The sequence below is a fragment of the Corapipo altera genome, unplaced genomic scaffold (genome assembly GCF_003945725.1).
Source record: "Corapipo altera isolate COAL_440 unplaced genomic scaffold, ASM394572v1 60935, whole genome shotgun sequence".
Classification (NCBI taxonomy): Eukaryota; Metazoa; Chordata; class Aves; order Passeriformes; family Pipridae; genus Corapipo; species Corapipo altera.
In genome coordinates, this window is record NW_020885003.1 from 200,430 (window position 1) to 226,382 (window position 25,953).

General features: G+C 36.8%; 1 protein-coding gene across 3 annotated transcripts in view; it reads right to left on the reverse strand.

Annotated features, from left to right (window-relative positions):
- The window catches only part of LOC113958724 (3'-5' RNA helicase YTHDC2-like), a 28,354-nt gene extending 7,179 nt beyond the window's left edge, over positions 1-21,175 (reverse strand). For 2 of the 3 annotated variants that reach the window (XM_027667232.1, XM_027667231.1), the window contains exons 1-23: positions 20,930-21,175; positions 20,157-20,247; positions 19,580-19,776; positions 17,727-17,926; positions 16,934-17,100; positions 14,583-14,685; positions 13,193-13,349; positions 10,825-10,932; positions 10,181-10,329; positions 9,633-9,768; positions 9,155-9,281; positions 8,056-8,121; positions 6,982-7,160; positions 6,711-6,807; positions 6,537-6,624; positions 6,356-6,436; positions 5,324-5,406; positions 4,206-4,311; positions 3,948-4,067; positions 3,316-3,588; positions 2,681-2,807; positions 1,999-2,204; positions 884-1,079 (exon numbers count right to left, since the gene is read on the reverse strand). In XM_027667232.1, coding sequence (XP_027523033.1) covers positions 884-1,079; positions 1,999-2,204; positions 2,681-2,807; positions 3,316-3,588; positions 3,948-4,067; positions 4,206-4,311; positions 5,324-5,406; positions 6,356-6,436; positions 6,537-6,624; positions 6,711-6,807; positions 6,982-7,160; positions 8,056-8,121; positions 9,155-9,281; positions 9,633-9,768; positions 10,181-10,329; positions 10,825-10,932; positions 13,193-13,349; positions 14,583-14,685; positions 16,934-17,100; positions 17,727-17,926; positions 19,580-19,776; positions 20,157-20,247; positions 20,930-21,107 — 3,235 coding nt within the window. In that variant the 5' untranslated portion in view covers positions 21,108-21,175. Of the gene's footprint in view, positions 1-883; positions 1,080-1,998; positions 2,205-2,680; positions 2,808-3,315; positions 3,589-3,947; positions 4,068-4,205; positions 4,312-5,323; positions 5,407-6,355; positions 6,437-6,536; positions 6,625-6,710; positions 6,808-6,981; positions 7,161-8,055; positions 8,122-9,154; positions 9,282-9,632; positions 9,769-10,180; positions 10,330-10,824; positions 10,933-13,192; positions 13,350-14,582; positions 14,686-16,933; positions 17,101-17,726; positions 17,927-19,579; positions 19,777-20,156; positions 20,248-20,775; positions 20,807-20,929 lie in introns of those variants that run through there. The other variant, XM_027667233.1, reaches the window with a different exon arrangement.
- Positions 21,176-25,953: the final 4,778 nt, after the last annotated feature.

Sequence of the window (25,953 nt, forward strand, 5' to 3'; positions counted from 1 at the left end):
AGGGCTCTACTTTGTAAACACCTTTACTGATGGGATCTGTCTCAACTCATGTACCTTCATCACTACTGACAACCATTAACAAACTTTTGCCTGAAACTGTTTGTAAACACACACATGGCTCTCTTTCCTAGTAAAACAGCAGATTTAAAGACCGATTAAGAAAAAAATAAATTATATATATGGCTATTAACTAGGAATTCTTATTTTCTTGAAAGTGCAATTCCATCAGCATGAACAGTATTCAAAGGTTAACAGTTTAAAAGCAAGACAAGAAAGCTTCAGAAATAACTTGGACTCTGATATAAACTATGAGAACTGGCAGCAGGATAGATTATTTTTGTTTCTATTCCTACAGTACTCAATTTAAATACAAAAAAAGGAAATTTCTAGATATTCTTTATTACTTAACAGTACAGCTAATTGACATTAAAAGTTATCAGTAGAAAATGATCTTGAAAATGCATGTGTCAGCTGGAAGCAATATGACTATTTACCATATTGATTATTTCTAAATTACTCAGTTTGAATAATCTGGTTCAAAGTATCAAATACACTAGTCTGTAGAAAAAACCCATATATACTACACTTTTCAGCACTAGTATTATCATTAGACATTCTGGTTGCATTCTTTTTTCCCCTACAAACTATACTTTAATTTCTGAGACTACAGAACTGTGTAAGTGTAATTTATGGATATGAATCTATATGGATTCCCAAAACTGAGACATTTGTAAGGGAGTCTATAAACTATACTTGAACATCTACAAGAACTATAACTCTGCTGTTTTCAGAATTAACCAATATATGTAATAAATACTGTAGAAAAATAAGCTTTCCAGATGATATACCAATGGAAACATTCCAAATCCAGATTCCAGTGTACCTCGGAAGGATGATGAAGCCTGCAAGGCATTACTTGGCAGTCTGGCTGGTCCACAGAAGAGTGACACAGTGACAGGTGTTACAACAGAGCAGCACCTGATGTTTGCTATCTTGTGAGCTCTCGTCACTTCATCATATATAAGCCAGTCTGTAGGGAGTGACTGAATGGCTGCAGCTTGTCCATTTGCTGGGGGAATCTATGCAAGAGCAGATAACAATAGGCTATTTTACCCTCTCTTTGTAATTAAAATTAATTTTAACGTATTTGTTAATTTATCCAGAGAAGGTGTGGATGCCTCAACCCTGGAAGTGTCAAGGCCAGGTTGGACAGAGCTTGGAGCAACCTGGTCTAATGGAAAGTGTCTCTGCCCATGGAAGGGGGAGTTGGAACTAGATGATCTTTGAGGTCTTTTCTAACTTAAACCATTCTATGATTCTATATCTGTGTAGAAATAATATTTTATATAAACACACACAAATAAAAAAGCATGAGAGAATTCAGCCAGACTCACAAATTATCCTACCACCTTGAAATGAAATATTTTGCTTTAAAAAAGAAAAGTTTCAGAGCAGAACTTCGTCCTGCTATTACAAGCAGGGATCATTACAGCAGGTCTCAAGCTGTGCCAGGGGAGGTTTAGGTTAGATATTAGATATTAGAAAGAATTTCTTTACAGAGAGGGTGATCAGACATTGGAATGGTCTGCCCAGGGAAGTAGTGGATTCTCCGTCCCTGGAGATTTTTAAAAAGAGACTGGATGTAGCACTTAGTGCCATGGTCTAGTAACCGCAGTGGTAGTGGATCAAAGGTTGGACTTGATGATCTCTGAGGTCCCTTTCAACCTGGCTGATTCTATGATTCTATGATTCTTGAAACCAGTTTTATAACTAGGGCTTTTTGGTTTACCATTTTGTCTTGTTCCACCTAGAGGAAGGACTAATTGAAATAATGGAAAAATAAACAAATTCCCTTTTATTCTACCTAATGGCAGAAAAAATATTTTCTAAAAGTGTAGTTTTTCATGCACATGCTGCTTTTAAAGCACTGACAACTATGAAGAGACATTTCTAAAGCATTTGATAATATCGTGAACTATAAATTCAAAGCAATTGTACCTTTTTATACTGAGGTTGACTAAGAACAGAGGTAGGATGAAATCGCACTTTCTTCTCCTTTGGTTCAGTCAAAACCAGGCTTTCTCTGTCTACATGCACGAGATTGGGATACATCCCAGCCACCAAGGCAGCTTTAATTACAGCCCAGTTCTCCGAGTTAGTATTAACATCTCTAATATCAGCTCCTCCTCTGGCTCTAACAAAACCTGAAGAAAAAAAAGGATAAATCTGTGCCAGTTTGCTTGTATTTAATATTTACCTTTTTGCCTCTCAGAAGGAATTTGAAAATAAATTGAAATGAACTGCAAACTGATGCATTTTTCCCCACTGCCAACCTTAGCAGCACTCAGAAGAAACCATAGGGGATTTTATACTAACATAGAATAGAATTAACTTTGAACGATACACAGACATTTCCTATGGAAATAATTTTCTAAAATGTAAAAATCCAAGGAAACATATCTCACACTGAAAGCCAGTGGCATGTGGAACAACCAGGATTCTTTCAGTTAGATCAGCTATTCCCCAGCCATACTTTCTCATCTTCACCACACCCAGTATGAAGGTGTGCTGGTCTGTTTCAAATTAAGTAAGGAGAATTACACCAGTGAACACTATTCTTGTTACAACTTCTTTACTCTTGACTTCAAAACTATGTTGAAATTTTTTCCAAGCTATTTACCCGAGGCTCTGAGTTGGCCAAGCAACTGTGTTCTCATTCCTACGATGATTTCCATCGTGGCCTGAGACAGGAAGTTCTTTTCACAGAAGGCTCTCTCCCAGCCATCACTGCGTGCCTTCTGCCATGCCTGAAAAGAATATTGCATATTAATTAGATTAGTTAAAATTTAAAAACGCATTTTTTTAAAAATTACACTTACATCAATAAAATGAAGGCAAAAGCCACTCTGAAAGTAAACATATCAAACCAGATTTTTTTCTGTTTAAGTATTAGATTCTCTTTACCCATTTCCTACATGAACATATAGTGATCACTATCTCAAGTTATATTTTAAGACCATTAAGTTAGTATAAAGATCCCTTAGTAGTTCGTATTGAGATTACTATTTTAAGTCATCAACATAGCAGGATATAAAGAGACGCATTGTTGGAACATTCAGAATTTAACAAGGTTTGAAAATACCAACAAAAGATATGACAAAAAGTGTTCCTTCACAAATTTATGAGTTCAGTATACAGGAGTTTCTTCTCAAAGCGCTTAATCCTAGTCTACCATACATCCAAATTGACTGGGACATCCTTTGCTTCCATGGGTGATCTATTGTGATTATTACTCTTCCTGAAATGAAGTAATACCTGGAAAGCCCTGAGAAGGGCCATGTGGTCGCTGAAGGTCCCTGCAGCAAAACGCTTCCTGCAGAGCATGGCTGCACGCTTCTGAGAGGCCAGAGTGGGCAGGACAAAAGGGTCCTGACAGGCCAGAGCACAGGCAATGGTAAGAACAGGGTCCAGGCACTTCAAAACAACTGCATACAACACCATTTTACCAAGGTGTGGCTCTACTGGTAATTCAGTGAGATGATAACCAAGTTCAGTGAGATCTTCCCAAGGGTCCATAGCATCTATTGTCTGTTAAAAAAAAAAAAAATATAAAAAAGGAGAAGGGGACGAGAACAGTGGACAAAATTATTTTACAATGAAAGCAGAAAAGATGTGAATACTGGACATTAACTAGAGCTGCTGCCAAGCAATAAAAAATCAAGTCAAACTTGAAAGTTTGAGACAAGATGTTTAAACATTCTCTTCCCTTAATATGGAAAAACACATTCCCCCACACAAAATAAAAACAGACAATAAACACAAATTCAAGACATCCTTAAGTAACTAAGCAACAGTCGCAGTACAAACAGAAGTCAGTAAACTATGTTGCCAAACAACAAATAGGGAATCAAATACAATTCTCATCTAATCTAGTCCTTTTCACTGACCATAAGCATGTGCACAGCATTTCTCACAGTTATAGCAGGTGGAGGATCAGGAGCTTTCATAAGAAAGTCTACAATTGGACAATTAATTGGAGCCAGCAGTTTTGTGTATAAACAAATCTCCTGCAAGTTAAAAAGCAGAATAAAAAAAGGTCATTAAGATTTGGGGAAAAAAACCCAAGCACAAACTTTTTAAAAATTAATAGTATGGTTTGATGAAAATACATTTTTTTAAGTTATAATTTCTAACTCAACATGCACCTGAAGTGGCATTCTTAGAAGCTCCGGAGTCTGAAATTCCAACATCTTCTGAAATCGGAGCCTGCTGAAGAGACGAAAACAGACTCCAGGCTGACAGCGCCCAGCCCTTCAAAATAAAATATGGGAAGTTGTAAAAATTAGCATTTCATTTTAAAAACAAAACCAACCAACCAAAAACCAAAACACGCGCACAAAACATGGGATGGAAAAGTGGAAAGTAGTTCTATGAAAAAGATGTTGTTAAGTGGAAGTCCCACACAAGGTGAGAGTTTTCCAATATACGGATTATTTTTGATAGTATGGAAATTTATTGTAATTTTAACCCAACACTGAAAACTCTACAAAAACAAAAACAAGGCCTATCTAAGTAAAGGGAGGTAGGTTTTTTTGCTAACCTAAGACCAATCCAAATCTAAACTCTCCTTTACTATAAGGAGTTTAAGTTGTAAACTTCATGTCTTACTCTTCACATCCCCCAAACAGTTTGAAGTTAAAAGGCAGAATGAAGATTGAACAGGTGGTGAGTGAAGGGACAGAGACAGCAAATGCTCACATTTACGCTCTAATTACTCCCAGCTTAATGCCAATACCATGTCACTAAACAGGCATTTGTTGCTACTTAAATAAGCTTCTCAGCCCTCACCCACAGTGTTGGGAAGAACATGATCATGACCAGTAGTTTGGAGAAGGGGAATAAGGAATCATTGCTCAATGTCTCTTCTAATAAAGGAACAATGGAGCATCAATTAAAAACTAGCAGTGGGCAGTTCTTTGCCCACAGACAAGTTGTGAAACACTTTATTGGACACTGGCTGCTGGTGCTACATTGGAGAAAGAGGAATGACATAAAGCTCACAGGGTGAAAACAACCTAGACCTAATGTAAGTTTTGGGAAATTCCTGAGCATCACTTCTCTACAGCTTGGGAAATGACTCCACTGAAATACATGCTGACCCATATTCTTCTGTAGAGAATGACTATTGGCCATTGTCCAACACAATACTGGACTAGGCTATAAACATTACCCAGTGTGGCTGCTATTATATTGTGTACTTTATTCTCAACATACCGGACAGCGGACATCTGCAAGATAAAAACTGGTATGAGGCATTTATTACCTGCCTTTTCTCTGGATAGCACTGGCTTTCGAGATCCATGCCGTTTTTAGCATTGCAACATGACTCAGTGCATCAAAAGACTTCTATAAAAGCAAAGTAAGGAACATAAACCCAAGATTGAATAGGGCACACGAAATAAAAGCTACTAGTGATTTATATTATCAACAGAAGTTTTCTAAAAAATATGAAATTATAATAATAGGCATCATCAGCTTCTGGCATAAAGGTATGTTCCCAAGTTCTTAGTTTCAAGTAAACTTCTGATTCCATCCCCTTCGCAGTATCTTTGTTCTACACAGTTTTCTAAAGTAAAGTTTTCTAGTCAATCGATAATTCTCAGATACAGATTGTGTCTTGAGTTATCACAAACCATGCAAAAATATATTATTACACTGAATAAAGTCTTCCTCTTTGTCTCACTTGGAAATTACATCCTTATTTTTCTACATTTGATGCAAAATTACAGAAAAAGTTATATGTAGAACTTCAGAAATTCGGTGTGCATATCTCCTATGAAATCCAAACTGATTTTCAAAGCCACATATTAGGTCTTAAACTGCCTCATTATTTTATCTCCCTCTTCTTGAACAAAGAATTTGGAAATGGGCATTCAACACATCAAAACCAATGCTTAAAATCCTAATGGATTAGACTTGGGCTTGATACAATAGCAGGACAAAGGGAATTCCCAGTGTTCTCTAAGCCTCAGGAAGATGGAGATCTGAAGTGATGGACTTGTTTTAAAAATCAAGTAGAAATACTAAATTAAAAAAAAAAAAAAAAAAAAAAAAAGAAAAGAAAAAATACACCAACATATCAATATACAGTAGCTTTTACAGGGTTTTAAACAGCTATTTTACAGCATTTGTCATAAAACAAATGGATGTCAAAATTTCTCAGTGAGCTTTGTTTCTTGACATGCACTAGCTGTCAGCCTACTGTAAAAAAATAGTTCTTCAAAATATATCTATTATGTATTTTAGAACAACACTAGGAATTTTACTTCCCAAAGAAAGTTTAAGGCAATGATACCTCTTTCACCTTGCCTGAGTCAATAACAAATACAACATCATTGACTGTTATGCTGGTTTCTGCGATATTTGTAGAAAGAATCTGCAATAAAAAGAAAAAAAAGAACCAAAAGTATAATAGCTGTAAAACCAAAGACAAAACACATCAATATCAGTATCTGACAAAGTTCTCTGATACTTGCTATTTTGCGGATGCCTGAAGGTGGACTTTCAAGCACTTTCTTCTGATCCAAAGTCTGCACACTTGAATGAAGCATGAAAACTTGGTATCTAGCACAAGATAAAGACCACATTTTAAGGAACTTTAAAAGAAGCAATAAAAACCTCAACACAGCCACATAAACTAAAGCTTTTACCTGTGAGCATTATCAGCAAACCTCTTGTCATCAAAAACAATACGGTCCCTCAGATTCACTATCTCGTCATATCCAGGAAGAAATATTAAAATTGCTCCTAAAAAAAAGTGGGTTTGCAGAGTTAAACAGAAAATTCACTTCAAATATATGTCAGTGCCATGTAGACTAGCACCTGGAAGGTTTTAACTATTTGGGATTTCTGAAAAAAAGAGCACAATTCATCAGAAGCTGAATCCACAGCAGTTTATTGGAATTGGGTGTATATACCTACCTGCATCACAACTATGACAGATGTTATGCAGTAAGTGCATAATCAGATCCAGATCCACTTTTTCATCATCAAAACTGTGATGATAAGCTGACAACAGCTCTCTGTCCTCTGCACTAAGGTCATTACCACTTGTTTGGACCAGGGAACTTTCATCCAGCTTTCCAAATCCAAATGAAGCACTAAAATAGAAAAATACACAGACCAGAGTCAAGGATGTTTGCTTTGGGTTTGCATTCACCATCTCAAACTTAGATCAAGACCAACATGACCACTCATCCCAAATTTTAATTTTAAAGTGTAGCGGAACAGCATATCCACAATACTATCATTGTTCACTAATTTAAGTGTACTCCAACAAAACATGCAACTTCAATTTTTAGTATTAACTTGTATTTTCTTATACTTCATTGAAACAGTCATAAGCAAATGTGACAGAACTCAAAGTATAAAGACAGTACTTGTTTATTTGCTAAAGGAAAAATATTTAAAAGACATGTATTTTCCAAAAATTTCTCACTATCAGAAACAATATATTAAGAGAAATTGTAATAATATAGATCTCCACAAAACAATAACCAAACTATGATAACTCTAAGTTAATAAAAAAACAACTCTTGAATGGTCTAGTGTGCACGTTACTTCTATGAAGTTTCTTTAATATCGCTATTGTGCATCAACAACATACAGATAAAAACACAAAACAGATTTGTTTCCAAAATAAATATATGCAATTAAAATGTACCAGCTATAGAATCAACATCTCTGCGTATTAATTAAGTTACTATGATCACATCCTGCCCATCATGATAGGAATGTCCATATCAAGATGATAAAAGCTAATAATATAAAAGTAGTCCTATGCCACTATAACTGTATTTATCTTAGAGTTGTGCAAACATAATCACTATGATTCTGAGTACAAACAAACTTTTCTTTTTTAATAACTATGTTTTTGAAAAATTTCTATTCTTAAAAAAAAAATCTTGCTATTTAGGCCAGATTTTAAAGAAGACAAAACATGAATTTTCCTTCAACATGTCACACAACTCTTTCAGTAAAGCAGTTATAGCTTACCTGTAAGATTCCAACAGGTCAACAACTTCTGTCTGTCCAAAGCGCTTAGCCCAGTCAACAGCCATCCTGAAAGAGTTGCAGAAAAATCCTTGCTGGATTTCTTACTTCAAAAGACGCATATGAATAGCATATTATGTTAGGAGACAATTGACACCACACTTTTGTATCAATTTCTGTATGGTAATCAATGCTGTTATTGCTGGATCTGCAACTTCCTGTTTTAAAGTGCACAAATAAGTGTAACAACCTTTCTGATTTTTAATAACTGCAGTTCTTTACCACAAAAGAATAAGTTTTATACAGAAGTACACGTACAGAAGTACATGCAAACACGCACAATGAAATGAGGAGGAAGAATGCGCCATTCCTTCAAAAAGCGCATGCCAACGCGCACAGATCAGCCACGCCTTTTTGCAGTACCTTCGTATTATCCCACAAAGTTACACACCAGGCATTTTTCAACAACATGTGGGAATACACTGGCTATTTGATGTTTTACAGGAGGTTCCCTCCTCACAATGCAGTTCACTGTTTTACTTTTTAAACTGCATTCTTTCTCCAGTTTTGCAAGAAGTAGTGCCAAATATGAGACCACTAGAATCCCAATTCTTATCTTTCCACAGTACAATTCTTTACTAATACTTCCCTGTTTATATGAAGACACAATCCATGGCCACAAAACTTGAGGTTTTACAGATTCACAAATATTTTTACATGATACAACATATTTATAGACATGACACAAAGATCTTCTGATACAAGTTATCAGAAAACTCTCTGAAAATAAGAATCACCAAACATTTTGGGTCCAATTCAATCAATGCAGTGAAAAAGATAGTTTTTCTTCTAAACAATGTCTTAAATCAGACATATCAAACCCAAGTGTATAGCCCATAATCGAGACTGTGTAATTAAGAATTCAATTTAGAATGTACAGAAAACAATGTGATGAACGGAAGTCAGAAGCTCACTAATAGGCTGTCAAAACCTATTAGTGTTTTTGGTAAGCCAGAAAATTCTATGACATCTAAACTAATTTTCTTTCTCGTTTCTATATTGACAAATAAATCTATCTTTCAGTTTATGTGTTTGTTATTACCAGCCATTGGATGATTTGCAGTGGATACTTGCTCCCATACTGATCAGCTGTTCCACTTGACTCAAAAAGCCTCTCCCTGAAGCAATCATTAGAGCAGTCGCGCTGGTTTCACTGTGCCTGTAATCAACTGAGTAGTAAAAAAAAAAAAAATCAGCAAACCCAAGAGAAATGTTATTTTTTCATCCAAATGTAGTACAAATATTACTTTTAAAATTCAGCCCGAAGAGAATTTGCTTCCCTGCAGTCAGTTCGTGTGCATTAAACACTATTTTAGAAACGTAACTTCTGACAATACTTCAAAACAAGTACAGCAACAAATAACTAAACAAGTCATTAATTCTGCTAGCCCTATTCATTTTTTTCAATAGGCATCATAATGCAAAGGTAACAAAATCTGAAACTGGAGACAAAAGCAGGCATAGAAATAGAAATAAATTTGCGGTTGCTTTTTTCTTATGTAATAAGATGAGAAACCTACCGCTGACATTTTCAGTTAAAATGAGATGAAACACCTGAGCAAAGGAATCAATATCTTTATGCAACCAGATGTCAGAAAGACAAGAGTCCATTTCTTTTACTAGCCACGGTTCAAGGCAATTCACATCTTTTTCAGTCTGAAGATAAGAAACAGCATTTAAAGATTAACCTCTTCCAAAAGTCGTCTTTATTCTCCTGTATCACCCACAAAGAATTTGAATGGTTACTTTTCCAAGTAACAATCAGGAATCCAGCACTCAGATATCAGTTAAAGCATTTATTTTATCCCATGCAAGTACTTCAAGTAAGTGGCAGCTGAGCCACTTGAGCTGGGGAAAAGTTATGTACAACCATTATAACTGAAAAGCACGCTTCAGCTAGAGTAGTTCATTCTAATAAAATACTCTTTAAAATACGTTAATATCCTCTGTAATGTCTTTAAAAATAAAATTAATATCTTTAATAGTAGTATCTTTAAAAAACAGATTATAAACGGCTAGTAAATATGACACAGATGCAAAAATTCTTTCAACAAAAGGAAAAACTTACCAGTTGATTAAATACTGTGTCACCACCATCATCCAACACATGATACTCTTCAGTTGCCCTTGGCACAGACTTTTGTCTCTGAGGTTTCAGTTTGCTAGTATTTTCCTGAGGAGAACACCACTCAGTGAGAGTGTTCTTCTGTTTCTCTTCTAGAATACATAAAGTATTTCCCAAAAAAATGTTAAAGTCATCATAATTATCCATTTTTTTCCCATTAAATAAACAGTTATATTAGGACATAGCTTTACCCATCCTAATTCTTTTATCTAATTGAGAAAGCTGCTACCAATCCAACATAAATTCCATGATTAAGAACACACAAAGTGCACCATTGCAAGCATCTGCTGTAAGAACAAGGAAAAACCCACCATTTTGGCGCCTAACACTCTAAGCCTCCAGTATTCCAATTTACTGCATTCAAATAAGCTTCCTAAGTAACTATCTTCTACACAATCTCAGCCCAGATCTTTCACCAGAAGTGAAATACCAAGTAGAAGTTATACAACTCCTCCATGTCACAACTGATTTTTTGTGGGGGTTGAATTTTTTTTTTAATACTCACTAGGAATTTTAACAGAAAGCCATCCTATCAGCTGTTCAATTAATGAGACTCATTGCCAACCCTTACCATTAAGTCCCCCTACCTTGCTGCTTCTCCTTTTTGTACTTGACCATCTCTTTATTTGTATACCCAGTGCTTCGTAAAATGTCCTCCAGAAACATCTCTTTAACTTCAAAAGGTCTTTCTTGGACTGAAAGTATAAATAATTCATAAAAGATTAGAAATTCCTTAGCTTCACTTACAAAACTAATTTTAAAAAAATCATTTTCATAGACACAAAAGGTGGATTAAACATTATTAGGGCCTGACTTAAGGTATCATTACTTTCCTTGAAAAATCTTGTAAGAGTATCTTCACTGGAGTTTATTTTCTTAAAATTACTGGGCCACAAACATTTCAAAAGGGAAATGTCAGCTCAATTCCTTGTTTCTCATTAACCTCTTCAATTCTACTAGGTGTTACAGCAAGAGATGATCGTTAGATTGACAGTTATTAACTGCAATTTTATCAAAATGAGTAAAAGAAAACAGCCATTTTTATCTAAGGTTTCAAAATAGTCACTAATAAAGCCTGCCACCTGGATTACAAAATACAAGAGCAATTAATATGGCTTTAGTGAAAGATTCCACAAGCAGACTGTTATCTTTGTACTGAACTACTTCCATAAGAAGTATACGAGGAGATAAGAGTTCTCTCAATTTCCTCAACTAATTCAGCCAAATTTGGCTTTCTTTACTGAATATTTCCTGAAAAATGAGACAACCCAATGGCCTTTAGCTCCTAATAATTTATCCTGATTTCTTTTTCATCATGACTGTTTTCTAGACCTTATTTGTGAACATTAAAGGATGCTTTTCACATGAAGAATTAAAATCTCTAGATTTTAATTTCTCATCCCTTAGCAGACATGCCACAGCTGAGTTTAGACTCAGGACTTTCCTTCAGAAAGAACAAGTTACAATTCACATACTTTTAAAAGCAGTCATGGAGGAATTCTTCCAACACTGATCACACACTTAGTGTGTACTACAGGAACTCACAACTAAAAAATGTTGGTTTCTATGGTCAGGATTTTGTCAGCTATATTGCTGAAGGAGAATCAAACCTTTTTCATTATATTAACATCCAAAGTATTTTAAATGCTCTTCTTTTAATTTTTATATTCTCAAGAAATGGAAAAATAAGCTTCTCAATTGTAATTAGCCCATTAAGTTTAGTATAACAGTATAACCACTGGCGAAAGAGACTGCCATCAGAATTTCCAAAACAAGCCCACTGGTCTACAAGAACAGGAAGCGGCAAAAAGAGTAAACTGAAAGCCACACAACAATTACAACTGAGGCTTCCCCTTGCAAAAAAAAATTTGGAAAACACTCAAATCATGGGTAATTCCCAGACTCCTGCCTCCAAAAAGCTTTAAGTCTTATTTTACTAGGCAGAAATTCAGAACTGGTAAGTAGAAATAAACACTTCCATCTATAAAAAAAGGAAAAAAGATTTCTTTCTCACAAACATTCACTAAAATAAACCACTGATTTGTAGACAAGACTCCAAACAAAATGATCCCACCCATCTCCTAAAACTCAATATTCTTTAAAAAGGGCTGACATGCAGACAGTCTATTTGATTGGCAAATAAAGGATTTCTCTTAAAGCTTCTTTTCAAAACACATAATATTTGGACAGAATTGTTGAAAAAGAGGACTGTAAGGTACTAGAGGAGGTGAACCATGCTGAAAACCTACAAGTCATGAGGGTGGGAAAATGAAAACAAACCCACAAAAAAACCCACATCTCCCACACACCCTACCTCTACTAAAGATCAGTTAAACAAAATTAAAACAGCAATAATGATAATTTTTGTTTGCACCTGAATGTAATCTAACTGCAGGTTTCTGACTCTGAACATAAATTAACAGAAATTGCATGTCTTTCCTGAATATTTATCTAGATGAACTGCTAGGACTTTCCTTTATAATTAAGAACCATGCCATTAAAAATGGAACCCCAGTTTGCCTAGGACTGTATTTCTGAAGTGAACATGTACAGTTATCTGTGTTTTATCCAGTAAAAACTAACAATGACTATGAGGCCTGATGAACTAGAACCTACTGGAATGTATTAATATATAACACACTGTTATAGATCCTAGGACCTATGTCACCAGAGACAAGCACTTTAACAATCTTTTCCTGCTTCTTGAATTGAACATGGAGGGGGTCAGGACATGCCTCCATTTACAGAACTCAACAATAAGAATATTACTTCTCTCTGAATTAGGTGCAAATAGTTAAGAAATAAGAGAAATTAAAGACATGAAGAACAAGCACTGCTTTAACACTCAGTGTATTCATCATGTGCCTTTACTCAGACTAGTCTGCTACAGTTTAATAAGATCTATGAGTTTTAGGGCAGGTCTACTTGGATTTAAGAGTTAAAATACATACTTACTGTGTATGACAGGGCAACTTCCAAAATACCTAATAAAAAGATTTGCATCTAGAGCAGCACTAGAAATAATTAGTCTTAAACTATTCTGGTTTTGCAATACATCTCTCAGTTTTATTAACAAGAAGTCACTGAATCTATCCCTCTCATGTACTTCATCCTAAAACAAAAGGAAAAAAAACAACCAAAGCCAACAGATAAACATCACATATTTAAGAACATAACTTTTGACAAACATGAACTTCTTTAAAAAAACTAACATATATAATTAGTGTCACATTACAGAGGCACTAAAATGTGTAAGTGTAGTTTAAGTAAGGATTTTTTTTAACCATCCATAAGTAAAAATGTATTTCAAAAGGTTTTATAAAGATATCAGAGCAGAGCACGCTGCAATGCACAAATCAAATACATCTTAACTTCAGAGGTCAAAGTGAATGTCAGAAACTTCTCTAATTCTTGTATCTAACCCTTACTTTCAATAAAATGCCACAAACCACAAATCCTATAAATATTATTTTAATGAATTCCCATTTCACAACTGATGAGTATTTAAAGAAATATATGATAACACATAGACAGAAAAAAAATATAGCCAGTTTATACAGTCACGCAAAAAGCTCATCATCAATTAAGGCACATGTGTCATTCTTCTGTTTCCTTTTATATTATGAAAGAGGGACCCAAATGCAAGATCTGTAAGCTGAAGTCAGGAATGTATGAGTCATTTTCATGGGTTTTTTTCACTTTGATAAACAGGCAGGCACATAAAATTACCATGATTTTTCTGTCTTCAGCAGTGGAAAATGTAATATTGTGGTAAACATTCTGATTCCACTGACTTACCAAGCCCCACAATAGGAATATTCACATAATCATAAAGGAGCACACTTAGATAATCTGCTAGAAATTAGACTGCACATTATGTTGAAAACACTGGGCAAACAAATGGACCGCAAACCTGGTATTGCTAAAAAAAATACATGACAACAGAAATTCAGACATGCTCACATTGAACCACATCTACATAAGCCTCCCTCAGGCTTTTCTGCTGACAGAGAAAGTTCAGAAAAATTTAGATGTCTGTCATCCTGAACCACATCATAATTCCACAATTAATTATTAGGCATGAACCTAATAAAATAAATAAATAAATAAATAAAATAAAACCTAAATAAAATACTTTTACAGGAGAAAACAAAGAAGCACCAAAACACACAAAAACATGTACGTTACAATAAAGAATCAGTAAGTCTTTGAAGCCAATTCAGATTCTACCACACAAAAACACCTAAAATGCTCAACAATTGAATAGAGAAAATGAGGACCTCATCTTCCAATAAGCAAGTAATACATACTGCTCCCCCACCATGGAAGACAGTAGGGTCCTTACCACAATAACATGTGTCACGGTTGACAAAGTGCTGTCTCCTGCCATCAGTGTGCGAAGCAGCATGTCATTAGTGCAAAATGTTACCAGTGTCTTTGGAGAAACCCTATGGAACAGTTCAGAAAGACAACTCAGGTTTTCTGCACCACGTAAAGGCTGCTAGCTTTCCATGGCTTGAAAACTGAAGGACTGAAGAGCTGCTCACCATAAGAGAAATTACAGTTCTCTCACCAAAGAATTCATGCAGACCACTCGTTTATAAACTATGCCTATTCCAAGACAGCTCCTAAGGATTCTTAGTGTTTATGGTCCAAAACTTCAGACAATGGATTAATTGAAAAAGCAAGATTCAAATATTAACAAACAAATAAGTAAGTGAAACAGAACCTTGAGAACCTCTCCATGTCTTTCCATTTACTGAAAAATCAAACATGAACTGCTTTAGAAAAAGAGATTCCAATTTTTCCGCATATGCTTCAATATAAGCAAGCCTACATGTGGTGGCCTGACCCCGGCTGGATGCCTGGTGTGTTAACCAAAGACGCTCTATCCCTCGTCTCATCAGCTGGGCAGGTGAGAGAAAATACAGTGAAAGACTTATGGGGTCAAAACAAGGACAGGGAGACACCAGTCACCAATTACTGTCACGGGCAAAACGGACTCAGCTTCAGGAAATTAGTTTAGTTTATTACCAAATAAATCAAGAGTAGAATAATGAGAAATAGAACTAAATCTTACAACACCTTCCCCCCACCTCTCCCTGCTTCACAGGACTTCTTCATTCCCAATTTGCTCTGCCTCCTGTCCCCAAAGGCACAGGAGCACAAGGAATGGGGACTGCAGTCAGTTCATCATACACTGTCTCTGCTGCTCCTTCGTCCTCATGGGGAGGTCTCACACTCTTCGCCTGTGCCAGCATGGGATCCCTCCCATGGGAGATAGTCCTCCACGAGCCCTTCACTCATGGCAGTTAGCTGTGCCAGTAAAACCAGCAATTGCCACTAATTTCTCCAGTACTGCAATCCTAAAGGAACTAAAACTTCGTGTTGTACTCTGCAGCTCTTGTCTGGAAGACATGAGATCACTGGATGTCATTCCATACTTCCTGCATTTCTTTCCAAGATTGGATTTAATCCCTCCTTTCAAAAATTCTCCTACATATTAAATTCAAGGAACGTATACAAGACAGGAATGCTCTACTTTCTCTTTACATCTCTACCCTTCTCTCTTCTTCAGCAGCCTCCAAGAAACAGTCATTACTAACAGTTAAAAATTAGACTTCAGTGTTACTGTAAACACCTCTAAACACCTCCACCCCAGATTTTTTTTTTTTTTGCTCAGTGATGGAAATAATGTCTTATCTCCCTTTTAGTCTTGCTCTAAAGTAAATTTATTGATTGTTCTTAAACTGCATTTTCCACGCTGCTTCCAGTAATTCTTCCATTTTAATCTGACTTATACTTTGCTGTTCTTCTGCCAGTATAATATTTCCACAAACTAATCATTCAGCTTATTTGCAATATATCTTTACTAGCTCTTTTAATCCCTTAATAGCCTTGTGAGATTTCATATGCATATTCAAACTCATAACTTGGCCTTGTTGCTCAAGTGCATTAATTTTCATTAGTTATGTTATCTTCACCCATGTAAGCAACATAACCAGCTATCTTTTTACCTTTTGCCATCTTCTTCTCAATCATATCCCAGTTGCTGCCCCTTCCTGAAAATCCCACTAGATACACAGTTCAAAGAATGTAAAAACCCTAAACAATCTTCAGTCTTCAATACATTCGTGCTCTGCTCTAAGACCAAATTCATCAGGTGACAGAGAAATCTCTTTTATATCACTTCATGCTTTAAACACAAGAGCTGAAGCAAAGTTAACCCAAATTTAACCCAAAGCAGATTGGTAAATAATGCTCAACATCATCATTCACTTTGCAATTTTGTTGTTTCCCATTTTATGTCCCCACGCTTGTCTTCAGACCTACCTTCAAAACTTGCAGAATGTGTGGATCCACATGTTAGAAATAGAGGGGGGGGGAAAAAAGAGAAGAAACAAAGAGGAAAGTATAGACCTGATTTGAAAATAAGACAAGGATTTACACACACACCCTCTCCCTAGGAGAAAGTGCAATTCAATTCTATAAGACAACTTACTACATGAAACTGCAAATACAGGAGCAAAACTGTCCTTTTCATTCTTCATTTGTTACCTGCAATAACATATACCACCTATACTTTATACATGGAGATTTTACTAGGCTGTATCCCAAATATACTGTAGTTTAAATCTACACAAGACTTACAATACCAACACATGATCAACTGACTTTAAGAAATATCCATAGTACCTGCTTTCCAAGCGGATCTGATAACCAATTGTCTGGCCAATCTTTTCTCTTCTTTCTGCTGCCACTCTTTCAGCCACGGCAACAGCTGCTAAACGTCTTGGCTGAGTGCAAAATACACGACAAGGAGTTCCATTTTTGTAACAGTCGTCAAGAATAAACTGAGGGATCTGTAAAGAAGTAGTTCAAACTTACTTTTTAGTCTGAGAAAGTCATACTTTTTTACCACAGTGAAAACAATTTAACTGCATCTCAATATTACACAGGTTGCAAAAGGATTCACAATAGGATTATCACTGCAAATGTACCTGAAGGGGTAGAAAGGCAGCAAAAATAAATTTCTGATTTTAAGTACAATCTGTTTTTAAAAAAAAAAAGAAAAAAAGTTGAAGTGTCTTTCTCCTGCTTCAGAGTAATCTATAAGAAAGGCCCTGTAAGTAATATTTCATTTTAGCACAAAAATATACTACTTGGATACTAAGAACAGAACTAGCTGGAGAAGAAAAAGGGTTAAAACAAAACTCACAGCCACTATCCCTTCAATATTTTGTATTATTTTAATGAAAAAATGGTACCTATCAGAAAATTGTTCAGAACCATTTATGTTTTTAGCACATATCTGCTGGTTTAGTATTTCAAAAGCAAAGAAAGTGAATTGGCACACAAGATTTTTGATCATACAGGAAAACAAAAGCCTTAAAACTGCATAAAGAAATCCGTTATTACAAATATTACAAAATTGGCATTAGTTTCATATAAATAATGTTATTTTCTTTATTTCATTAAAGAAACATACTTGAGTAGTTTTTCCTGATCCAGTCTCTCCAATAATCAAAACAATTTTATTGTCCTTTATTATTTTGACAATTTCCTCCTGTTTTTCAAAAACTGGTAATGACTGCCTGAAGGTATCAAACTCTGATTCCCCTCTTTTCACTGGAACTTGGGGGATACCATCATTAAGTCGTCCACTTGTCTTGTTCACTTCTTTGTTTTCTGTGAAGAGAAGTTAAGAATTTACTTATACAGATAAAAGAATGGAAGAATGGAAGGTGACTAAAACACTGCTTAAAAATTGTACTTAAAAATTAACATTCCTGACTTTTTATGCATTCCTGTAGGTAAACTGTCAAACCCATCACACATTTAAAAGTTATATTCATAGCAACATGTCCTGTTATGGTGCTTGAAATAAATATTTTTCATATGAGTTATTACTTTCATAAATATTTTGAACAAAAATTTACTATCTCAGTGCATTTCTTGAAGTCAAAAAAGGCTTCAAAGACCAAAAGAGAAATTAAACTATGGAAAAGCAGCCTGGTATATTTTCTTGGCTGTTTTATCTGCATACACACTCAATCTGCACAGTTTGCCCACAAATATCCACTACAGAGTTAAACCTTTAAGCTATTCCAAGCATGTCTTCTGACAAAAATTAACTTTACTGTGATTCATATGTCTTCTTTCACATCCTCACTGGTCCTTCATGACCTCCTTTCAGTCAGTCTTACATAACCTAATGCTCTAGCCCAAGATCTGTCTTCAATCACGCTGTTGGAATCATGCTGTACCTAGAGCATAGTGTGATACATTAGAAAGCAAAGCGTAAGTAGCCAAAGAATCTGCACATCTTCTGAGGAGGCTACTTCAAATTCAGCATTGCAAATGCTATTCTGTAACTCCTTGATAATTATTTGCCAGAAGAATGAAAAGCTTTCTGTAAACTCAATTATATACATTTAATGTCATTAACAGATTCATACGGTAAATTGCAAGCTCTGTCTTACCAAGACAAATGCAGATCAATAGATCATGAGAATCAAAAATACATTCTTTGGAAATAGAGAAAGATGAATTTTACACTGTTCATTAGTTTATGTCTGACATTCCTAAGGAATTGTGTTTCAGTACTTTTATTATACCTTCCCTCTGTTCATTAAACAATCCTATCAAAGAACTGAAACAATTGAAGAAATAGCAAAGGAAGCACTTAAAGCATCAGAAATCAGAAACATTCAATGAAACCCTTGTATCAAGCTTTGCACACAGAAACAAAACTCTTACACTTAAAACTGTTAAAGCAATAATGTTGTTAAAAGCATTGTTTAAAAAAAACCCAACAAAAACATATGAGAAGTTTGTCTTTCAGTGAACTCTTTTGTATTCTAGAAATCAAAGAGTCTGGACAGTAGTCTCTTAGGGACCAAATCTATTTTATAAGATGAAGAAACAAAAAATAAATTTCTTTCTTTATCAAAAACATGAATTTCTATATGCAAAACAGCCAACCTCATTTTCTCATAAGGATGTTCTGACACAAAGTCACAGTAACACCTGATTCTTCAACCTCACCTCATGGAACTTTTAAGAACCTGTATTTCAGAAATGTATTTCCAAAAAGATTTGGCTCAAAGATTCTAAATTAACTCAGCAAAGGCAGACATTGCGAAGTGGGTGATATAACTGCCCAAGTTCCTCACACCACCAGTTATAAAAGACCTCTTATTAACAAGTAAAAGTCAAGAAAATTAAGGTATTTGTTTAGAGGGACGGGTATCAGGACAGGTAAGGAGACAGAACAGAAAGGAGTTTGTTTTGTACTCGGGTTGATTGACAAGTCCCTATGAGATGACACACAGACCATACCAGATTCAACAGCACATGTGTTTCCTCGCTCCGTCTTCGGTAGAAGTTCCGTGCGTTCTTTATTTGTGACGGGAAAACTCTGAATTAAACTCCGAACTGCCTGTTTTGTACGGAGAGCCAAGTCACAAGTCATTACTGCATGTGTTAGTTCTGATACATCCTTCTTCCTTACAGTCAGGTATCGATTTGCTCCTTTTCTGGAAGGGGAAAAAAAATAAAAAAGTGTTTTATGAATAAGCAACCTACTCTAGGTTAATTCTTATCTGTCAAGGTATAAGGTTCTATGCAAAAACTTTGGAAAAAACAGAGCAGATCATGGTGAGAAGTCTTTTTTATGGAGTCATGAAATCCACAAAACAGTATAAGCACAATCTATCTCAAACTAGCAACTCAGAAGTTTTTCTAAGCAGGAAAGCACAAAGATACTTATTTTTATGCTGACTTTTAAAACTTTTTTCTCTAGTAGTATTCCCTGCAACAGTGTGGGATATGCTGGAAACATGGATCATTTTAACACCTGTCATGAAATTCCATAAACCTGCACCAAAAAAAAAAGAAAATTGGGACTCCAACTTACCCTTTACTTTTAGATACCAGTCCAAGAGACTGACAGAGTTGGTGAACAAATGCCCTTTCAGTACTAGTGAAACTAGAAGGAAATTCCATCTCTAGAATGATAATTAAAAACAAACACTTAACAACCCAACAGGCAGCACTGTTGACATATTATCTCAATGTTACAGAATCAGAGGGCCATGAGGGTTAGAAGGGATCTCTGGAGATCATATACAGTCCAACCCTCATGCCAAGGCAGGGTCACCTGGAGTAGGTGACACAGGAACATGTCCAGATGGGTCCAGAATGTCTCCAGAGAGAGAGACATTCTGCCCAGAGCACCAGCCAGCTTTCCAGTGCTCTGCTGCCCTCAGTGGAAAAAGGTTCTCTCTCATGTTGAGATAGAATTTCTTGTGCTTTTACTTTATGGCTATTGCTCCTGGGCACCACTTAAGATCTGGGACCATCCTTTCGGCACCTGCCTCTGAGATATTTACAAGCATTAATGAGATGCCCTCCCAGTTTTCTCTTCTCCAGACTTAACAGCTGCAGCTCCCACGTCTCTTATCTCCATGAGATGCTCCAGACCCCTCATCATCTTTGCTGCCCTCCACTGGATCCTCTCCAGGAGCTCCTGGTACCTCTTGTACTGAGGAGCCCAGAACTGGACAGCGCTCCAGACGTGCCTCCCCAGGGCCGGGAACAGGGGCAGGATCCCCTCCCTCCCTCGACCTCCTGGCAATGCCCTTCCCAAAGCCGCGCCGCGTGTCCCGCGGGCCGGGCTGTGCAGCGCACCCGCCTCCTCCCCGCTGCGGAACCGCTCCAAGGCGAGCTGCACCGCCATCTCCACCTCCTCGTCCACGCGGACGTCCCTCAGCCCCTCGGCTCGGGCCCGCACTGCGCCCGCCGCCGCAGCCGAGCCCCCCGAGGCCCCGCTGGGCTGTCGCCGCGGCACCCTCCTGTGTCGCGACATGACCGCGACACAGCCCGGGGCTCCGACACAACCTGGGGGCAACAGGACGGGGGGGGGCGGCCGGCTCTCCCTCGGCCGGGGGCAGACGGCGGAGGCGGCGCGTGCGCGGGGTGACCTACAGCCGGAATCGCCTCTTAAACGGAAGGAAATTCTCTTTCCCCCACCCCCGCAAGCCATTAGGCTGTTAATACCTGAAGCGTCATGACTTCAAAAGTGGCGCTTGGTATCTGTTTGGTCATAAATTATTGTGATTTAATTGAATGACATTAAACCTAGGTGTGGCAAACCTTATCGCAGCCTTAGCCTCTTCACTCTTTAAAGTATTACTTGCCTCTGATTTTGTAAAATGCAGGTAATTTTTCCAGCTGACACTCCCAAAGGAAAGGTGTTCAGCCATCTATCATCATGCGAAATCTGTGAGTGTCTTGAATATTCTTTAGGTCAGTAAATAACCCTTTGGCTGAAAGCCCTTGAGATCGCCTTTTCCTGTTGTCCTTTGATTTGATGCTGAGGGCATGAGAAAGAAAAACAACGTAAAACTTCGGCATGACACAGGACTCATTATTGAAGGTTGCAACTTTGGAAGCATCATTCAAGCCAGAAGGAGAATACTTCGAAGAAGAACAAACTACTCCTCAAGTGGAGAATTAAATCTCATGGCTCTGGGCTTTGCGAACAAAGATTTGGGAAGGGCTCTACCCACATTTGCTACAAGCGCGCTGGTGGCTAAAGAGGCCAGTGTGAGATAGACAAGTCTGGTTGCAAAAGGCACAACAGAAAGACTCCTTGGATAGTATCGGCAAGACATGATTCTTTCTGCGTTGTGTTTTCTCCTTGAGAATGATCCTGTGTGTGTTCTCAAAAGCATCAGCAGCGTTATAGATAGTCTGTCTCCAGACCTCCCGACTGGAGGCCAGAGTAGACCAGTTATGTTGATCAATATGGCCAAGGCTGAGATGTTGTTTCAGGGAGTCTTTGTATCTTCTCCTCGGGGCTCCTCTCTTGCGGCAGCTGGTGGCAAGTTCACCATAGAGCAAGATCTTAGGGAGGCGGTGGTCCTTCATCCTGGAGACGTGTCCTGCCCAGCGCAGCTGTGTTCTCAGTACCATGGCCTTAATACTTGTGACTGCTGCTTGTTCTAGAACAGACGTATTGGTCACATAATCTGACCAGCGGATGTTTAGGGGAGAATTAAATAAATAGAAGATAAACACTCACTGTCTGATATAGCTGGCTGACAAATACGTCTTAAGAGATCTCTACCAAAGCTATGTACAAAGCTCGCTTCAGCATAGTTCTACACTGAGAGGTGGCACTGGAGCTGAAGGATTGTTCTATTCTAAGTTTACTTTTAAAATTTTCTGTTTTTTAATCCAGGTACCTGCTATCAATCTTCAACCAAAGTACTTAATGCTAGTTCCTTCTAGTTTTTCTGTGACACTCAGTACTGTCACCTCAGAGAACATCACATTTATTATGAAAAATTAAACAAGATAGCTGAACAAGATGAGGATTCTTCTTACATTCCTTGGTATCAACAGTAATGAATGAGAGCTCATAATTCATTTGAAAGAGTCACATCAATAATCTTTAATTATGAACCCAGATCTGTTACCAGTTTCTGTCTCTTAACAACATCATTTTGCCTTCCTACAGAGAAAAACCTGTGTGATTATGAAAAATGATTCCTTAGGTCCAATTCTGATCTCAATTTGCAATCTTGTGTGTACAGCAGCGCACAGAGATAACAAGTAGCCACTAGGTTAAGTCTCATCTATAGAGCTAAGAGTGTGATCAAACCTGAGTGCATCCAGCATAACAAACATCTTAATATATGGCTTGTTTCTTTCACTGCTTTGTTGACTCCCTGATGCTATAAAGGGTGAAAAAACAGGAAAGTGTAGTCGCTCAAATAAAAGGACATGAGTCTGAGCACACAGTGAGGATACACAGAAAGAAAGAATCATTTTTATATACTGCTGCTGGAAAGTAAAGCTGCAGCCTGAATTCACAGCTAATGTAACACTGATGGTCGCAATACGCTAAGCATTAATCTGTCTTCAGGAGTTGAAACCAGGAACTCATTAGTGAAATACAGGGAAGCCTGACTCGGTAAACTGAGAGTATTTGAATTTACATGTTGTAAAGATGAGTGGAGTGCAGGCACACTGAGCACTATTTAAAGTATCTGTCTGCTATACATTTTCACTATAAATACACCTAAAACCTCTTCAAACAGACAATCATTCTTCCTAAACTGCTGATACAGACAAGAGGAGTCACGATTCAGCCAGATTTTCACCCAGTCTAGCATATAGTTCCAGGTCAGGTCCGTATTAGACATAGGAGTGAAAAAAGAACATACAACAGATCATTCTGGAAAACATATATACAAACACTTTTTGTCTTTGTTTCTTAGACATGGAAGTTTATACAGATTCTTTGTACATTTCTGTTAATAAAAATTACTAGCTGTGGATTTTCTTAGAATTAACAACCTGTAAGTCTTTAAAAAATCCTTTTCCATGATTAGCCTCAGAAAAATCTTTTGGCTAAGGTTTACTGAAAGCAAATAATTCCTGGCCTAATTTTTTTTCAATTCAAGTTATTTCTTTCTATCACCATGTGTCCAAATGGCCATATATTTTTTTATGGCAAGCATTAAAAGGCAGGGGAGTTTTATGCAAAAATACATCTGCACATTCAAATACATTTAGGCATTCTTATTTTACCCTCCCCAGAGGCACTTTTATTATGCAGTAGATTTTGCTGACTTCTCTTTACTCTGCAGAATATTTTCTTGCTTGCAAATATTCTAGAATTCCACAGAAGATGCCATTAATAAGAGAAAAAGAACTGCAAAGGAAGTTTATGAAACAACATTATCTATTATGTACTAGCTGTGTTACATTGTGTCAGATTTAACTGCAAAATAGTCTATTTTGGGGGTTGTTTTTTGAGTTTTTTTTAAGATTTTAAGTGTTTTAAGACTTGTTAGCTCTCGAAATATGATGCAAGGATCACTGGTGAGCTTCAATATCAGGTTAATGAAAGAGCACAAGATTTATTTCTTTTTTCTAAGTCCTTCCTTAAATAATTTTGACCCTTTTGAACAGTTTAAACTAAAAATGAAGGAGTAGGTGAAAGACTCAGATGCCAGATTTCTTAAAGTTTAATGAAAATAGGCAGCAGAGTAGAAGATAGAAATCCTATTCCTATTCAACTGAATAAAAAGGCTGCAGTCCTTATTATGTAAAGGAAAGGCTTAAAAAATGCATCAAGTTGAGAATAAATTTTAATCAAAGTTTTTATCTTATTAACTCTAGAAAATCCAACTATCCACACACCTCTGTTAGGAATTCATGGAACCAATTCTGTTATTCATCCCAGTCTTTTACAACTGACACTAATTTTTTTCCCTGACAGCATTCACTGTCAAAACATTTCCTTATGGAGGGTTTCAGGACAAGGGCAGTAAGAGGCCTCAGAGAGAGGGTATATTGTCTGTATAGACACCTCACTGACTTTATTAGGGATTTGTACATTATCTTAAAATCCCTGTAACACCTGTAATCCAAAATTACTTTCATTTCTGCACAAATCTTGCATGCTTAATAGTTTACCCCGGAAATCTACCATAGCAGCAGCAAAAAGCGAGCAGTATTATACACTGGTCTCTTTGTTAATATCCCGGGGAACTTGGAAACTCCATAAATACTGATGTTGAAGGTTCCACAAGTCTCTAATTTACTCTGTCATTGTAGAACAACTTCTCTCAGTCTCCACTTGGAGGAGTCCAGAGCCTGGGCTGTTGAACTTCGAGGGTAAAACTGCAACCCTTCAGTGGAGTCCAAGGCATCCAGAGAGTTCAGCAATGTATCCAGAATGAGGGCTGGGAAGGACATGATTCCCAACAGGGTCAAATATGCCATAACTATCTCCACTACTCACTCCTAAAATGAGAAGCAGTCATTTCCAAGGTGAGCAAATTACAGAGGACAGGAGGGAGAGTGGAACGATTCTGCACAAAGAGATCTTACTATGTCTAGAGCATGATATAAAGGCAGCAGGAAAACTGCAGGAATCCCGTGCCTTATAAGCTTGAGGGGTAGACTAAAGGCAGAAGGATTTCATACCTGCGATTCATGTGCTTGTGTCTTTGCTGAAACTGGAACTGAGTGGAACAAGTATGTTCCCTAGAGAGATTTGTTTTATCCAGAATGTAATTTCTGTTAGAACACTGTTTCACTGAAATATTTTGACCAAAATTATATCTGTGTTGCAGAAATTTTCTGGAGCACAGAACATGTTTAACTATCACAGCCATCAGTAGCCTGCAGAAAAAAAAGTTATCAAGTTACCTCACAGTCACAGTCTACAAATAGGTCATTTATCTTTACAAGTGTCACTATTTTTTTCAATCAAAGTAGTTAACAGAAATATAGCTTCAAAGAATATATTTGATAAAACATAATGAAAGTATTCAATATTTTTTTACATGTATATGTAAGAAATGCAGGAACTAAACTTCTTTTTCTCATGTATGGAGATCCAAATTGTGGATCCATATGCAAGATCCAGAACTAGCAATTTGTGTGGAGTAGGAGAGCAGTTTAGGATATTTTTGGAAAAAGGGGCAAACCTGTTCTCATTTATATTCACTAACAGTGAGAAAAAGTACAATTTTTAAAACAGAATGGTTTTACAAGGTGGCTGAGCATTTATAAAGGTGAACAATGAATAGTCAAAAGTGGCATTAATATTCTATCTAAATGAAAGTATTTTCAATCTTAGATAAAATATCTCAGTTTTGCAGATCACCCTTTGGAGCAGGAGGGAAGAAAAT